Source organism: Equus caballus, chromosome 5, assembly GCF_041296265.1.
Source record: "Equus caballus isolate H_3958 breed thoroughbred chromosome 5, TB-T2T, whole genome shotgun sequence".
NCBI lineage: Eukaryota > Metazoa > Chordata > Mammalia > Perissodactyla > Equidae > Equus > Equus caballus.
In genome coordinates this window covers 37,241,499-37,260,688 of record NC_091688.1, presented here as the reverse complement: position 1 = coordinate 37,260,688, position 19,190 = coordinate 37,241,499, and the positions used below count along the sequence as shown (strand labels likewise).

General features: G+C 35.1%; 1 protein-coding gene and 1 pseudogene across 1 annotated transcript; both read right to left on the bottom strand.

Moving 5' to 3' along the window:
- Window positions 1–2,548: 2,548 nt before the first annotated feature.
- OR6K2 (olfactory receptor family 6 subfamily K member 2) lies at window positions 2,549–3,514 on the bottom strand. Its single transcript, XM_014739813.2, has one exon. The coding sequence runs from the start codon at window positions 3,512–3,514 to the stop codon at window positions 2,549–2,551; it is 966 nt and encodes a 321-aa protein (XP_014595299.2).
- Window positions 13,646–14,593, bottom strand: OR6K18P (olfactory receptor family 6 subfamily K member 18, pseudogene; annotated as a pseudogene).

The following is a 19,190-nucleotide window of genomic DNA, read 5'->3' as shown; positions in this document are numbered from 1 at the left end:
AACATACAATTGTATTTTATTTAGGTTACTGGCTACCATTCACTCATATTCAGATTTCATGAGTGCAAAGATTTTGGGGGTTGTTTTGCTATAGTTTTATATGTAATGCCTAGAACAGCAATTAGGATAGAGTAGGCATGTAATGAATGATTAACCAATTAATCTTTATTTATAATTATACCATATATACCTTTTCTACCCTTCCCAGGTTGCTCTTATGTATAGAGCAAGTTCTTTGTAATGCCCAAGACAGGGTTAGTTTAAAGTCCCTATGGTTGATGGGAATGTTATAATCAGGTAACCATAATGAGAATTTTTGTATTATAGAGGAAACGTGGTGAAAGTGTTAGTGGTATCAGGCTTTGAATATGTATAAATGAATAGGTTAGACTAGTGGTTCAAGAAGAAACTTTGAGCTTAAGAGTAAAATACCAAAGAAATATATAATTTCCTAGGTGTATAATGACGAACATTTTAAAGCGTTCAGCCTGCAATGAAGTTTTAGAATGTTCGTGCATACATACTGTGAGATAAATTAAGCTGTATTAATTTTGGGAGACACTGATAATATATAGGAAAGGGCTATATAATTAAAATTAAAAAAGAACAGATAAGAAAATTGTGCAACACTTTCATATACTGGAGATTTATGTGTATCAATTCTGTAACAATATTTCACTTAGAAAAGTACAATTAACATAATTAATTGGTCAATCTATCAATAAGCTAATTTCATTTCTCATTTCTTTTGAAATACATTGAGAATAGATATACTACTTAAACCCAGCAACACTTCTTGTGTCCCTTTTTCTCTCTTCTTTTATTTTTTACACCAGGTATTCTCCAAAGACTTTCTTTTACCAAGACCTCTCCACCCTCAACCTATATCTTTTCTCTCATTTTCCTTCTCTTCTCTGTCAGAGCTCTTTATTAGATAGCATTAGCCTCTTCTATAAGAACTTTCCCTTCACTTCTGTCTTTCCATCTGACTTTTACGTATCCTAAGATTTAGGGATCAGGATGAGGTAGTGGCTATGTGACAAGAATGGGAAAATGAGGCTGACAACTATAGGATTCAGGTAGGTGGCTAGGGAAGGGTGAAAATCTACTAACATTTGCATAGTAATAAGCTTTATCCCATCCCAGCTGAGGACCGAGTCCTAGAGAAAATCACCCTTTATGAAGCATGTATTAGAAGAAGCATCAGCAGGAGAAAGAGCCCTCAAACAAAATAGGATGAAAAACAGAGTCCTGCATTCTGAAAGAAGAGAGAGAAAAGATGGAAAGGGAAGAGCTGTTGTCCACTACAGTTGATCAACTGGCTGGAACAATCAGAATGCAGCATGGTGGTATCAGTTTATTCATTCAACGGATATTTATTGCTTAAATAAATACCATACATTTGATTACAGAGAAAACAAAGATTATGTTTTTTGATTTATCATGAAAAAATACTGATTAGTTAATAAATACATTAGTTATATTGGTTTTCTCTTTAAAGTCAATTTTTTTACATTCATTTTTGGAATTTAAAGTATTCTTCAATAACCTCCTTAACCTGAGATTCTCTGCCATAGTCCTTAACTATCACACAACTTCAACCAACCACTTTATGTCAATTTTTCTTCTCTCAGTTTTAAAGAAGCCTACACATGCTCCTAGCTTCTTGCTGTCATCAATATTGATTAAGTTGATTTGGTGTTTGACAAAATGGCCTCTACTAACTTGACACACATAGGCCCTCTACAGTTGGATGCAAGCACACGAAGATGGTCTTCACACCTGTTATCCACCCAGATATCAAATTAACATTGTGTAGTATTGCCGAGGTACAAATGGTGAAAAGACTTCGTGATAGAATCTGCTAAAATATGTCTAGACTGCTATTGATCAATACATGAATACTCGGTTTAGAAATTATTCTTCGACTATATCCATTGGCAGTACCGTGGTGACAACTTATGCTTTTTTTTTTTTGAGAATATTAGCCCAGAGCTAACTTCTGCCAGTCCTTCTCTTTTTGCTGAGGAAGACTGGCCCTGAGCTAACATCTGTGCCCATCTTCCTCTATTTTATATGTGGGACGCCTGCCACAGCATGGCTTGCCAAGTGGTGCCATATCTGCACCTGGGATTCGAACCTGCGAACCCCGGGCTGCCGAAGTGGAACGTGCGCACTTTGCTGCACTACAGGGCCGGCCTCAGAGAACTGATTCTTATGAAGAAGATTTTTCAAATACCATATCTTACAAAACAAATGTTTCAAGGGTGTTAAAATTAAAGTTAATATTTACCCAGATCATCTCCACAAAATGAATTTATCATGAATAAATCGAGTGGCAGAAAGTATAATTAACAAAGTCAGATCCAAAAATACATAAAATTGGATAAGGACTGAAAGAAACTATTGAATTCAGTTATTAGTGAATTTTATTTATTGATGACTTTTGAGAGCCCAGTTTCAGTAAAAAGGTGATGAGAAAAGAAAGATTACAGAGAGTTAAGGATAAAAGGAACCAACAACTATACAGACTCCTGACTATTAGATTTTACTTGGGGTCCCTGGACTGATGAAAAAAGATTTTAGCTTGACCCATGTGCTTTTTTATAGCTTCCTTTATCTCTTTATTCCTCAGACTGTAGATAATGGGGTTGAAGAAGGGGGACAAAACTGCAAAAGCCAGAGCAATGGCTGTATCCCAGAATAAGGAGTAGGTGGCAGAGAAGCGTAGGTACATGAGAGCCACACTGCCAAAGAAGAGCAAAAAGACAGTGAGGTGGGAGACGCATGTGGAAAAGGCCTTGCGGCGGCCTTCAGCTGAACGAATACGTAGAATTACAGCCACGATACCAATGTAGGACATGAAAATGAGCATCACAGCTGTAACAATCTCCACTGCGTGGACAACATCCACTACCTGAATCATGATGATGGTTTGTGTGTCTGTGCAAGCCAGGCGTAGCACTGGGAGGAAGTCACAAAAGATGTGCTCAAGGTGATTCGAGCCACAAAACGGTAGTGTGGAGATCCAGGCAATCTCAGGGAGGGGTGTGATAAAGCCACAGACACAGCAACTTAAAGTCAGTTGGGCACATAGCTGGGAGGTCATGATAGTGGGATAATGAAGAGGGCTACAGATGGCCAGGTAACGGTCAAAGGCCATAGCTGTCAAGAGACAAACCTCACTGATGCCTGTGGCATGGAAGAAATACATCTGCAGGAGACAACCATTTAAGGAAATGCTTTTCTTCTCACTAAGCAGGCTAGAGAGCATCTTTGGTATGGTGGCTGTGGTATACCAAATCTCCAGGAAAGAAAGGGCATTGATAAAAAAGTACATGGGAGTGTGGAGGTGAGCATTCAGCTGGACCACTGAGATGATGACCAGGTTTCCAATAATAATGAAAGTATATATGAAGAGAAGTGGAACAAAACACATGACAGAGTCTCCCCAAGAATAAGGGAAAGCAGAGAAGATAAACTCCTGAGTAGCAGTTTGATTGAGGCTCTCCATCTCCAGGTGGGAATTGAGGAGTTCAACTCTCAGTGCACTCAGGCCTTCTAGGAGATGTCTAATATCGGTCACAGAATAAATACACTTACCAAATGTCAGCCTCTGGATAGATCCCTGTATTGCAGATGTAGAGAAAGACAAAGGATGAAGGAAATAGTCCATATTCCATAGATGTTTACAACTGATGTAGTATGGAAGAAAACCAGTCGGAAAGCACAGTCAATATTTTAGACCAGTGATTCTCAAATTTTAGGATGCATCAGAATCATTTGGAGGGCTCGTTAAATCTCAGATTGCTGGTCCCCATCCTGAGAGTTTCTAATTCATTGGGTCTGGGATAGGGACAAAGAATTTGCATGTCCAGCAAATTTCCAGATGATGCTGATCCTGCTGGTTAGGAGACCACATTTTAAAATCATTACATTTAAACACGCATTGAACTAAACAAGGCATTGAAGGAGTAGCAAGGTCATGTTCTTTCCCATATTCAAGTCTTATTGATTCCCTAATGATCTGCCTACAACTGTTTCAAAATTCTTTCCTCAAGTTTCCAGTTCCTCATCTGATTCTTGGCATATGATTTAATTGAATATTTTGATGACAAAGACAAACCATCATTTGTGAATTCCACTCTCTTCCTCTCCTTTCTGCCTCTAAATCCTCTCTCTCTCTCTCTCTATAGATATAGATATAGATATAGATATAGATATACATACATACATACATATAAACCATGATTCAGAGAATATTCAGAGGAGAAAAACTATCACAAGAGAGTAAATACCTACTGTTTAAGCCACTTAGTCTATGATACTTTGTTATGGCAACCTTAGCAAGCTAATACACCATCCTTACGCCCAGCCCTCAACTAGTTTTCCTTACTGACTTTCTCATTTTTGTTCCTTTAGATACCAACTTTACTCATTTTTATATATATTGTCCCCTCATTTCTCAAACCCAATGAATCATCAAGGCCTGCTTCACTTATTTTTTCTTGCTAAATCACTATATCTTTTATTTCTGTTGTCTTCACCCTAATGTGATGCCTGGTCATAATGTTTAACACTATTGTAACGGATTTTCAAATGTCTCTGCTTCCAGTCTTTTTTCACATAACCTCATTCTCTCAGGGTTAATCTTGCCAGAGCACCAGATTGCCCATGTGACTTCCCTTCTATACTTAAGTTTTACATTCTTATCATTCTATTCCTTCAAATTTATTCCTTCTTTAAAAAGGAAACAATCACAAATCCTCTAGGATAACTTTTTCCTAATCACTGAAATAGGAAATAATAAACTCTATTGTCTGTCATTGATTAATAATCTTGCTTTATGCATGCCTTAGGAAAGGTCACTTTATTAATAGTTTCTAATTTATATTAACTATAGATGTATTTGTTCATTGATTATGTGGCTAAACCCCATCAAACTCTTAACTATGTCATCTCCCTTTAATACAGTACTGAAATTACTTTTTTGCTATGTCTGTAGAAAACAAGCCATCTTATCTCCTGTTGCTATGGCAAATTGTTAATTACCAATCCAGTTTAGCAAACCTGTTGTTATTCCAAACATATCACTTTCATTTTCCGATCTGTGAATATTCCTAAAGGGAATCTTTCCTACCTGAAAATCCGCATCTCCCTTCCAATCTGTGCCTCCTTTTTAAGCTAACCAAATCCTACATGCATCTTTTCTAGTTCTAACAAGCTAAGCCCACATATCTCTAATCATTCTATTTCTATTCCCTGTGATATATCTATATCTTTCTATCTGGCTATAGTTATATAGATAGATGTATTTTTCTTTTTAAGTTTTCTTGATTTTTCATATACATATCTGGTCTTTCCCATAAGTCTCGATATCCCCAATAGTAGTCACCACATTTGCTAACTATGACTCTCAGGACAGACTTCTATGAACTGAACCAGGATACTATTTCAAGAAGATGCCTTCTGAGCAGACCCATGCCTAATTCCCTTATCTCCTGAAGAGATATGGTCAAGCTAAAGAAAGGATAAGGAAGATCTGAACCAAAAAGAAAAACTATTAGACTTTACCCATCCCACACTCCTCTGTTTTTATACAAACTCAGTGATAAGAAGTCTAGTCAAATGTCAATGATGTTAATGCCCAACAGCTAATTGGAAATCTTATTTGATTCCTGAAATACTGATTCCAGAAACATTTCAGAAAACAGTCACAATGCTCATTTGTGATTTTAAAACAATCCCTCGAGCTTTGGCCCCATTTGAAGCTCACCCATTTCCTGAGAAATTCAGTGATTGAAACCTTTACACTTTGTACTAACTTTCCCTATAACAATATTTCCTAATTCCTCCTTGCTCAACCTTCCCAACAGTTGCTCACAATATTTACATGCACTCTAGGGCTATCTTTTGTTCTATGGGTATGTTGTTCTTTCTCTGTCTACCTCCCATTTCCCAAAATTAGCTAATTCACTGACTTTGCTGCTGTTGGGTTCCAGAGTTGGAATCAGCATGAGTGAAAAGTCTCTCTCTCACTACCCTGATGTGGTCAACTATACAGAGCTACTAAGACAGTTGTCTTTTGTCCTTCCGCTATGCTTCTACCCTGAGTCGTCCATCTAAACTGCATTTCCTTCATGAGTCAGTGATATATAAATCTGACTGTCCCTGCAGAGCTCTCTCCCTGTACAACATGTGTGTATGTGTGCATTTTTCCCTGAGCATGTCTAGCATGGGAAGATAGATTCTTTTGGGAATTCTACACAGGTGAATTAAGATAAGTAGGAAAACAATCATTCTCATGATGGTCCAATTAGGAAAAATAGTACAGGCTGGTAATTAGGGAAGTGCAAAATCCAGGGAATTCCAATCCAGCACAAATGAGATAGCCTAGAAGCTCGAGGCATTGGAATAAATGTTTTTCTTCCTATTTACTTTTCTGTGGCACTTCTGGTTAGATTGGCTTTAAATGAATCAAAATGCTGAATATCCAAAACTCAGATTTGAAGGACATTGATACAGTAGAGGGGAGGAGATTTGTGGAACAATGTAAAGAGGGATCTGGGCTTATATCCTGCTTACTTATTTCTAGGTAATTCAGCTGAATTTAGGAAAACCAACTGGCCTTTTTAATGTTCCACCTACTAGTCCCATATTGAAATTTAGAGGCAGTGTTTCAGCTAATAACATTGATTTTTTGCCCCTGTTTTGTCTTTTTTTGAACATAGAGGTCAGAGGCCTTTTCAGGAAGAGAAATGACAGGCAGGGTAGTCTCCCAAAGGTTAAAGCAAATTAACAGCTTTGTATGGTACTCTATCAAGATTGTTTCCACTGTCTTTCATTTATTCACTAAAACTTCTGAGAGTAAAAAAGGTTAATGTAATGTGATTCCTTTCGTTCAGAAAATCACAGTTTAACACAGAAATGGGTACAAATGAACACATCACAAAATAATAAGCTCCCTAACAGATACAAGAACAAAGTGCTTGCAGAGGGCAATTAATTTTCCCTCATGAATTTAGAAAAGGGTTTGTCAGGTATAACTAAGTCTAAAAGAACATAACTTCTTAAGGTTCTTGGTCTGGAAATGGTGAACTGAAGATTCAGTCCCAGATCTGCTCGATTCCCAGAGAACTCGCTCTCATATAGATAAGGCTCGGAAGAAGGAAAAGTGGGAGGCCTCCCTGATGTGCCGGCAGGGAATATACTCTCTTTGTATTCTCTACAAAGTTGTCTCTGAAGTGACTCTCACTGTCTTATGAAGTCAGAATCTGACAGCTTACCTTTTATTTTAGACACCAAGTCTACTGTTTACTTCCCCAGATCTCTCTCTATTGTCTTTTACCAGTAATAAGAGGTTTCTAATGTTGAATTCACAAAGCCAAGATCCTACAGTATTTTATGTATTCACTTTTAACTAATAACATATATTATTTTAAGAAGAACAATACACAAGTATGTCCTGGAGTAGAATTCTTCCTACATTCTTCTCTTCTTGTTAGTTTTCTTTGTGTGCGTGGGTTGGAGGGCAGCAGGGAGAAGGGTAAATTAGAGGATTTCTATGAATTGTCAGACTTGAGAAGAAAAGGATGCCATTAGTCTTGTAGAGACAGCAATGCAATGTTAACAAAGAGAGTTTGGCAGCCCAGGGATGATATGGATAAGAGAAATGAAGATCAAAGACTAGTGGTTACTAATACCTTAGAAAAACATTCTATGTTTACTGAAAGAAAACTGCGTGAGTAGGTTGTTATGTATAGATGACCTTAATAATAAAAGACAACATTTATTGAGCACTTACTATGAGCCGGGAAGTGTATTAACTGTATGAATTGATTTAATTTTGAAAAGAACTATGGGTTATACTAATTTTACAGATGATAACACTGTGGCATTGAGAGGTTAAGTAGCCTGTTGAGAGTCACACAAGTAATAAACATTAGAACCAGATTTCAACTCTAGAAGCCTGGAATCAGAGCCACTACTATGCTTTTATGTCCTGGTTTCTGTTATTGGGAGAATCTTTTTTGGCAGAAAAATGGTTCCCGGACTGGTACTATTTCTTTAGCTCTGTGCTCTGTGTTACAGAGTATATTTCAGGAAAATCTCTTCTCTGTCCCATGGATGAAACTCATTAACTATTTTCTTTTGTTAGAAGAATGGTGATATCAGAGAAGTCTCTCACTTTTTCTGAAGTTTTAATTGCAAACTCAGCTTTCCAGGGCTCAAGACTGAAGCTGGTTGGTGTTAGATATAAAAATGATGAAGTTTTGGGTGGTTAGTAATTTGGAAGATATCTGTAGTGGTCTTATGAAAGTAGGTAAATTCAGGGACTCTTGTGGGCCTTACTGTCCTTTAACTGCAATTTCTAACTTTGTTTGAGCTGTGTCTCTGGATGAAACTTGACATGAATTTATCCTATAGATTATAAAGATAATAACATGGATTATTATGATCTATCAGAAGGGCTATTTACTTCTGGGAGTGACAAACGTTAACACAGTTCTACGTGTTTTTTATAATCTACTTTAATACTCTTTAACATATCAATAATAAGTATAAGCATAATATATATAATAAGTATAAGCATATGGCCATTTGATATAATAGAATTTCTCAAGGTCTATCCATAGTGCTGATCATTTGTTTATTTATTTATTTGTTTGTTTGTTTTATTCCTGAGTGTAAATGTACTTTGATAGATTTTGCTTATATTTTAAATCTTCATATAATTCTTCTATAGAGTTATATTTTTTCTGAATAATTTCAAATAACCTACATTAATTATTTGATGAGAAAAACATTTAAATTGAATTGCTGTATTTTTGAGTATCATTATGGACATAAGATTTTATAAGCTTATTTTTAATTGATAATATGTGTATTTTTCAAATTTTAATTTATCTTTTTATATTTCACTCCAGAATCTATTGAAAGCAACCTTGCCTGAGGCCACAAGACTTTCTCTCTTTGACTGTCTCCTTCCCCATGATATAGAATAAGCTCTCCTTCGAAAAGTTCTGATTTCTTTATTGAAAAAAGCTATTAGAAATCCAAAACTGAATTTTAAGAAAATAAATTACATTTTTTTTCCTTTGAGTATATTTCACATGGGAATTGACAGCTAGACATATATTTCACTAAAAATCATGTGTTCACATTGATAACTTATGCTAACATTGTTCTTCAAAAGATGATTTTTTATTGATTCTAACTCTGTAATTAAACTATACTTTATACTTGTATCAGTTAGTAATGCTCTTAGCTTATTTGATCCCAAACTGACAAATCATTTTCTTGGATTTTCCTTATGGTTGCAAAATGAATCTCTAAGTACCAGGTATAATTTATTCATTCAAGGCACAAACTTGTCTGATTGGGAGTCAATCAGCAGAAACTCTCTCAGAAATTCTAGCAGATTTTTGCCAATATCTCAGTGGGGAGAACCCCTTAACAGCAGTGGATAAAGAATAATGAGTTTGGGTATGGGTTTTGGATTAGACAGCTGAGCCAACAATATCTGCTATATCCCTTCTCACCAATATTAAAATATGACTGCAAAAATTAAATTGGAATTTAAAGATTTGCATAATTTTAAGTATTCTATTTGTTTTATGAGACTCTATAAAACACAGTGGTTATTTACATAATAACACATTTAGTTGAAAACCCACAATTACATTTAATTCTATATCATCCATTCCAAACTCAGATAATGGTTACTTTTAAGTAGTACATAACATAAAGTTATGTCTAAGAAACTGACATAGTTGCAGCCATTTTAGATTTATTGAAAAAGTCCAATATTTTCATACATTATAATATGCCATGTACACATTTTAATTTTTTTTGCACCTTGAAACATTATAACAAGAATGAAATATGTAGTTATTTTTTAATGAAGTAAGATTTATAAAACAAAGGGTTCAATAGAAAAATTGGAAACAGAATAATTAAGCAGTTAAAAACAACAAGGAAAAAGAGCTACTACTGGCTATTAAATGTATACAAGATTATTCTACTCTGGTAATTTTCAAATACATGTATATTTAAATTTGTCTTGTTTTGCCTAATTAGATTGGCAAAGATTACAAGCAGTGATATATACACTATGTGGGATGATGTATTGAAATATAAACTCTCAACGTTGCTGGGCGTGTACATTTTTATGATATTTGGAATGCTAATTTGATATTATCTATTCAATTTTTAAATCTCGAATACTATTGGATACTGTAGCTATATCTCTAGAAACTGATCTTACAACAATATTGCAGCATGCAAACGTATAAGGATTTTCACTGTGGCCTTGTTTATAATTAGAAGTAATTGCAATAAAATTAAATTTGCACCAGTAGGGATTAAATTAATAACGTAAGATATGACCCTAATACAGAATATTATGAAGCAGTTATTTTATGTGGAAATAATACATACCCATGCTGTGACTTGGAGAGACATTAAAAAATGTATTGTTAACTCAAAATTTCCAAGCACTGATCACATGTGATCTCTTTTTGTAAAAAAAAAAAAAAAAAATACATATTTACATCTAAATTTACATTGAAATTTGTTTTTTATTTATTTTCCTCTCGCTCTTGTTTTTCCCTCTGTATACTATTTTAATTTGTTTGAAAGATATTTTCTCTTTGTATGAATTCTCCTAAAACATGCATTTGTTTTTCGTGTACGTTTACTTTTAGTTTACTTAAATTCTATTGAATTGATTTCCTTGTATTGCTGACTTTTTTCACCCAGCATTAATTTTTAGCAATCATTTGTGTCTCTGTGTTCATTAAGTTCATAGCATCTAACACTTGTATGATCCTTTGAAATATTCACTCATCATATGTTAAGTACCTACTTTCCCCAAAATAGGCCACAGATTGCTTCCAACGACCCAACACCCAAATGTCTTCATGCATGCCAATTTATAAACATATGCGAAAATATGTCTTCTGGAAATATTCCCATGATTACTAAGACAGAGGATACACTTGAATTTAATTTAATTTCTACCAGGTTTTTCACTAGAATGGCTACTTCAGTTTAGATTCTCATCAACTGGGCATGTGTGTTTCTTTGTCTCTGTATCCCCTCTAACACTGAGCCTTAGTAAAGAGGTTAAGCATTTCTTTATGTAATTATTAGCTGTTTGAGTTTCTCTCCTTTTAAATTGCTTGTCTATGTCATTTGCCAATTTTCTTCTGTTTTCTCAATTTTCTTGTTTCTTTGGAGGAGTCCTTCTCTTTAAGTATAATGACTTTTCTGACCCCAAATAAATGAAATAAATACGCAATAAGAAGTGATATTATGGTTTCAAACAAAGACATACTAATTTACCTAACACGGCAGTTTCTACTTAGAGAATATAATATAGAATTCATATGAATTTTGTGCTATATTTGGACTAAGCCAAAATATTTTGCTAATGTACAAATGGCAAGCCACAAAGACAAAAAAGAAGAATCTTCTACAATTCTTCAATATGTTGTGCATATTTCTTGTCTCCACATGGTTTGAAGAGCTTTTGTACTTAGCATTTATTTCACATTAAAAGATTTTTAATGCCATAAACTTATTTTCAAGCACAGATCAAGTGCAAGATGACTATAAGCCACAAAAATGATGAAGAAAGTGGTGTATAAAGGAGAATGTAACTGCCCAAGAATGACTTCCTTACATCTTTTCCTCTCCCACTATCCAATTTCAGGTCTTCAGCACCCGGTCTATTTCTAAGTGACCTCAAATCCCTTTAATGTGTAAAAGTTCCTTAAAGTGCAAAACAAGCAGCATGGTTAAATAACTACACATTTGATGTGGGTAATCTTTCTGAAAATGATAGAATTACTTTTAAAAAATAATCAAGAGTACACTTCTAAAATACAACACAAAAGAATATCTTAAAATTCAATCATAAGCACTAGTTATCAAATTTTTGCAATCTTAGGATCATTCAGTGTCAGACAAAGCCCATACAGTAGAGTACAGAAATTTATTGTTTCACACAAGGATATTAGAACAATTATCACTTAGCTTCATCTTCATGAGTCTATTAGCTGCAACAGATTGAGTTAGACTGTACTTCAGACTCTGGGCTCTGGGTTTTGGACTCCAAGCACCAGTTTTCAAGCAGGTTATGTTCAGGTCAGCTCCACAAGTCTCTCATTTTCTGAACCAGTGACTCTCAGAATTATGGTCTCACATGGGTTCAATGCAGAAAAGGAAGCAGCTACCTGGAACAAACCCAACTACAAAGGCACATATTCAGTTTCGATAAAGTCCATCAATATCCCAACAGTAAAATAAAGAAAAGAGCCAATTAAAGTTGTGGGTCAGGAGAGTATACACTGTCCACCATGATTCCATTCATTGCAAGGTTGTGGATTTGTAATTCTCTTACCGGGATGTGCAGAACTAGGGCCAACAACTCAATTTACCCAAGTCCCTTATTATAATGGTACTGCAATTTCAACTAGCCAGTAACAGAACTGATATGCTCTACAGAATAACTGGACTTTTAACCTAATCTATACATCAGTTGCCGTGCTATTGAAGTTGTATTGAAAGTGTTACATTAATGCATTATTTATATAACTATTTACAAAAGTAATCATTTTTACCAAGAGTGAGCTATAAACACATTTGCACACTTTCCTTTAAGTCCACTCCTTGAAATTTATCTTGAAGCACAATTTTTTTAAAAACAGAAAGAACTTTATGCAATAAAATGATAACTGTCATATATGGAAACATGAATAAATTTTAGTATATATTTCTGAGTTTTAAAATATTGATTATCAAATCACATAAGTATCACATTAAAACTACCTTGCAAATTATGTATGCACTGATGTGAAAGGGAAAATAGACAATTTTTTAGTGGTGAATTAAATTGTTAATGTTTGATTGACTATAGATGTAAATATATGCTTTTATTATGTCTTAACACTCTTATACACTCATGTTACATGAGATAGTAAGTTCCCACGAGTAAGGATGTGATCTGCTCTATTGCTCTTTATAGTAGTTAACATGGCACCAAATTTAGTCCATGTAGGCCCTATTCATGACGGCATCACATGCAGATCACACCAGTACATGTATCTTAAATTATCAGCAAGGCTGAATGGAAAGAAGAAGAAGATAGCAGGAAAAAATATATGGTCTGGGTGCCAGGAATTCTTGTTTCTTCTTCATGTCCAGTAACTTACTGAAAAGCTTTAGACAAATAACCTTAGCATCATGGAGAGTTAGCACATACTTTCACTATACTGCATGGACTATATAAGGACACTAAGAGTACGGTAAAGACATTAGATATCAAAGAAAGACATTGAGTAGTGAAAGTAATACCTGTTAGTATTATTAGTATTTGTACAATAATCACTTTTATGTAAAAGAGTAAATTAAAAATGAACAAAATTAGAGATACAGAAAACATTCCATTACGCTAGAAAGTAAGGAGTGGAATTGTTATTTTCATCATCTCTTAAATCCTCAGAGGACTTTCTTTACTAGTTTATTCACCAGTTCATGGGAAAGAAAGTTAGACTAACTGTATAATTCTTTTAAATTCTAGTCTCTTTGAAGTCAATATTTTGTGAAGATGTTCCATTTGTATAGAGAACTGCAGACTAAATTACCTGCTGGATACGTTAAACACCTTTTGAGCGCAAATGAGTTTCTTAATAGCATGTTTCATATCCTTATTTCTCAGGCTATATATGATGGGATTGAAAAGGGGAGCAAATACAGAGAATGTCAGAGCAATGGTTCTGTCCCAGAATGGTGTATAAGTAGCAGAGAATCTGAGATACATGAGGGCCACACTGCCGAAAAACAGCAGGAAGACAGCAATATGAGAAGAGCAGGTGGAAAAGGCCTTTTTACGGCCCTCAACTGAAGGGATACCCAGGATAACAATGAAAATTCTGATATAAGAAAGAGAAATAATCAGACCTGTTATTAGAATGGCAAGAGCATGAATCACATCTTGTACCAGGATCACAGAGGCATCCGTACAGGCTAAATTTAATAAAGGCATGAAATCACAGAAGATCTGATGGATTTGGTTGGGGCCACAAAAAGGTAGAGTAGATATCCACACAATCTCAGGTAGAAGGACGAGGAAACCAAAGATACAAGAGTCTGCAGACAGCTGAGCACATAGTCGAGGGGTTATTACCGTTGGGTAGTGGAGTGGGTTGCAGATGGCAACATACCTGTCAATAGCCATGACAGCCAGCAAGACTCCTTCAGCGTTTCCAAGTGAATGGAAGAAGTACATCTGCAAGAGGCAGCCACTGAAAGAGATGGTCTTTTGCTTGCTAATCAGATTGGAGAGCATTTTAGGAATGATGGCCGTGGTATACCACATCTCAAGAAATGAGAAGATACTGATGAAATTATACATAGGATTGTGAAGGCGGGCATCCAACCTTACAGCGAAGAAGATCATTAGGTTCCCGATCACAATAAAGGTGTAGATGAAAAGTAAAGGAAAAATGTACAGGAAGCCACGTTCCTGGAGCTGGGGAAATCCGGTGAAGATAAATTCAGTCACTGCTGATAGATTTCCACTCTCCATATCCCCAGAAGAGCTACCTATGAATGAAGGAGAGGGTATACCCAGCTGACAGAGAAGGAAATCAATGTAATGAAAATGTAAATATTATTTTGGTTAGCTGATATTTTTGTTTTTTAACATTTTTCAGATTCAAAATAAGCACTAACTTGCCTATATCTCTAGTTGTTTTTTCTATTTGGGAGACAGTGTAGCATAATTATTAGTAACATGGGTTCAACTCAAACATACTGAGGCTGAATTCTCATTCTGCCACTTATTAGTTGAGTGATAAGGGACAAGTTACATAATCTCTCTGAGCCTCAGTATCTTCTTTTGTAGTTGAAAAATATTAGTGCAACCAGAGTTGAGAGTATCAAATGAATTAATATATCAAAGTACCTAGTATTAATGTTCAATATCTTTTATTATAATTTCCTTCCTAGAACAGTTTTCTGAAAGAATAATATTAACAACATCTCCTTTAGATCTTGCTCATTCTTCAACTAATTGCTGCATGACTTCTTTCTCTACTCCCACATGGAAGCCATTATGTCCTGTGTATCAATCACATGATAACTGCAAAACAATGGAAAAGTTTCAGTCTTTATATTATGACTAAACTTTTGCATCAGAAACTACCGATTTCTACTCGTTGAAGATTTTCTCCCTTGGCTCTCATGAAACCACTCTTTCCAGGTTTGCCTTATTTCTGTACGGAAGCTTCTGCTCAGGTATTTTGTTGTATCATTGTTTTGTTATTTTATGTGTTATGGACTCATTCTTTACCCATCCATTCTATAAATGGTTGTGTACTCCAAGTTCCTCCTGTGGTCTCTACAATCACATCCTTCCATATTGTCTGCTGATGAACACGTACTTTCTATAGTTTCCAGTTCTTTCAAATCTCTATCTCCAGCACAGATATGTTTCCTGAACTTTAGACCCACATATCCAATATTGCACATCTGCCACTCTCTCATGCAATTCTCAGAGTTCACCGTGATTTTTCCTAGATCGTTGCTTTTGTGAATGTTAACGCTTTTTCCGAAGGCCTTCTTACTCACTCTTCTTCATTTGAATAACTCCTTGGCTTTCTTCAAGTTTCAGCTCAGCCACTGCTTCCTATCAGAAGCCTTAGGACTGCTGAAGTGTTCTTATCTTCTTCTCTGTATTCACACATACGCACACACACCTATAAACAAATACACACAAATTTGGATTTATTCTCATCTATGTGTCCTCTAGAGGGCCTCTGCCATAAACTTTACTATGTTTTATGGTAACTCTTGTTATTTGTTTAACTTCATTAGATTGTGAGCCTCTATTGGGGCAAGACCAACCTTTTGTCTTTCACAAACCCTAGCATATATTAAGCCTTTAAAGTAGCTTCCTTTTTAATGAATTCCTTTTTCTGATTGTAAATATACAGAGCCTGGAGCTCCAAAGATGGAACTTTCTTGTACGTTCTAGTCCAATGACATAATTCAAGCATCTCCAAATCTTCACATATTAAATGTTTAGTGTGTGTCTCATCCTAAGCATAGGAAATGAATACTTTATCCCCAGATCTCAGTGACCATAAACTCACCTCTGCCAAATACTGTGGGGTTCTTCCATTTCCCTGAGTTTCTGCACTCCTAAATGTTCTCTCAACCTCTCTGGAATGGTTGTTATAGCCAGCTTAAGGAAAACACTAAAGGGGAAATGAGCTCCACTGAGGCTTTATTCTGTGGTAATAAGTAGAAGCCATCTTTTTTCTCATGAGATCAATTATCAGAGCACCTCTGCACATTCTTCTTGTTAGATCTCCAGGTCAACAGGGAATCAGTGCTCCAAGGAAGACTTACAGATTCTGGTGACGATTGTTATCCTCTTTCTTGTCAACATTATGATTTAACCATCCAGTCTCCATCTTGATATGGAATTAGGGGGGTGCTATACAAAGAACAGCTTTGATAGGACACTGTTCTTACCAAAACACAAGAACTAGGACAGTATTGAAGGTAATAACTGGCATGTTAAATACTGCGGATGAGTTAATCAATAAAAAATAGAACAATTTCCATGAAAATATGTTATCTGGAAAAATCTGCCAGTACTAAAGAAGAAGATGGAAGAATGCTGAGTTTATTGATATGTGCTTCATTTTTTTCTCTTGAGGAAGATTAGCCCTGAGCTAACTGCTGCCAACCCTGCTCTTTTTGCTGAGGAACACTGGCCCTGAGCTACCATTCATGCCCATTTTCATCTACTTTATACATGGGACGCCAACCACAGCATGGCTTGTCAATGAGTGCCGTGTCCACACCGGGGATCTGAACCGGCAAACCCCCAGCTGCTGAAGCAGAATGTGTGAACTTAACTGCTGTGCCACCAGGCCAGCCCGATATGTGCTTCTTGTGTATCACTTTCTTCCACTCATTCTTTCTTAACTTTCTATAATTTTCTTCTCACTTCTTGGTCATGAAGAAATAATAGCTCCAGAAACTTTATGACCATATCAATTTGTGCCAAAAATGGAATTCTTCTGTGTGTAGGAAGACATCATAAAACAGCTTGTTCCAATGTAATAATAGATATTTTGCCATTCAAAAGCAAATTCAATGAAGTTTCTTTGTGGTAGGATGAGTAACTATGGAAACTAAATTAAAAGTTTATGTGACAGAGTAAATGTCTGAAAATGGCCATAAAAATGTGGGAAATGAAGACTACTGAGAGAAATTTTTAACTACTAGATATGGAAACTTACCATAAAGCTACAATTATCCAATCAATACAGTGTAAGGACATGCATAGGTCAATAAATTAGAAAACCAGATAACCAGTCCAGAGACAAATAGGGGGAAAAAATGAAAGACTTCTTATAGGAAAAAGGTGGTATTTTATCACTGGGGAAGAAGACATTTAATATGAGATCTGGGCATAAGTATATCCATCAAAAACAAAATAATATGAAATCCTTACTTTGTACCATATCCAAAAATTTCTTAAAAAATATTAAGGAACAAAGAGAAGAAACAAAAAGTTTAAGGAGATATCTATCTATCTATCTATCTATCTATCTATCTATCTATCTATATAGATAGATAGATAGATATATGTGTATGTATATATGAAGAAATTCTAAATCAAGACAAAGACATAAAACTGTAAAGAAAAGATAGCTAGCTAGCTAACTAAAATTTAGAAGATGATATCCCTCTCCAATGGAAATATAATTGTGTATTTTTTTAGAAAAAATATTTAATTATACATAATTCATGTACAAAAAAGTGCACAAATTATAAATACATATCTCACTGAATTTTTACTCTGTGAACATACCTGTTTAATCACTACACAAATCAAATACTCTATTTTATCACTTAGTTTGCTAACTGTTTTTCGAACCTTCACTATGATTGTGGATTTCTCTATTGCTCAATATAATTCCATCAATTTTTGTCATAAATATTAAGCCTATGTTGTTTGAAACATGCAAATTTAGAATCGTAAGTCTTTTTGGTGAATTGACACTTGTATCATTAATAAACATTGCTTGCTTTAAGTATATTTTGTTCTGACATTAGTATAGTTATATCACTTTATTTAATATTGGCATGGCATAACTTTTTCATCTTTTAATTCCAACTTCTCTGTATCTGTATATTTAAAGAACATATAAGCAGCACATAGATTGTTTTTAATCAAGGCTAACAATCTATTTTTTAATTAGAATAGTTCAATTACTTTAAATATATATCTGTACATGTGTATTACATTTAAATTAAATATTTACTTTAAAGTATATATGTAATAATCAAAATACATATAATGTATATAAATGTTATATATAACACACACATATGTACTTATCTACTGTGTGTACTTTTTGTGTCTTCTATTTTCTTAAACATAATAATCCCAAGCTAAAATGCTTGTCTGATAACTCCAATATCTGGATCTCCTGTAAGTCTGTCTCTCCTGTTCATTTTTAGTTTTTTGATCTTGTCTCTCAGTTTTTCAGGTAACTTTTAAATCAAATGCCAGAAATTGTTTATGAAAATTATAGAAATAACTGAGGCTGTGGACTATGTTATTTTCCTCAAAGAGGATTGACTTTTGCTTCTAGCAAGCAGTCACGCACATTAACTTCACCACCGTGGATTTAGCTGATTGAGAGACAGGCTTCAATATTTTTAAAGGCTAGTCCCCTTCTGCATAGTCTTTCAGCAAGAAAGGAGCCCTTCTGCAGTCCCTACTGATAGCCTGGTAACTTATAAAGTCTTTTTCCTTTTTTATGGTTACTACTCCCATTTTCGCTCCTGCCTCAAGCACTTTGTGCCTTGCTGCACTCTGTTCAGACTCTCAGCCTCCTAATCCTCAACTTTAGTGGAGATTCTCCACCGATCAACTTGGCCTTGATCTAATTGTTCACTTAATGTCTGGAAAACACCTGAGTAAAAATTTACTTGCTGAATATCAAATTCTACCGTGTGTTTCTCTTCTTGCAAGGATCTTGGCCCTTAAGTGCCTCAGTGTTGATAGCTGTCCAATACCTCTGAATAGTTTTTTGTTTGTTTTATCCAGCTTCCTTGGTATTTTTAGTGAAGAGTTAAGTCTAATACAAGCTATTCCA

Coding starts and splice junctions, on each gene's coding strand:
- OR6K2 (XM_014739813.2), bottom strand. CDS start 3,514: ATGGAGAGCCTCAATCAAACTGCTACTCAGGAGTTTATCTTCTCTGCT.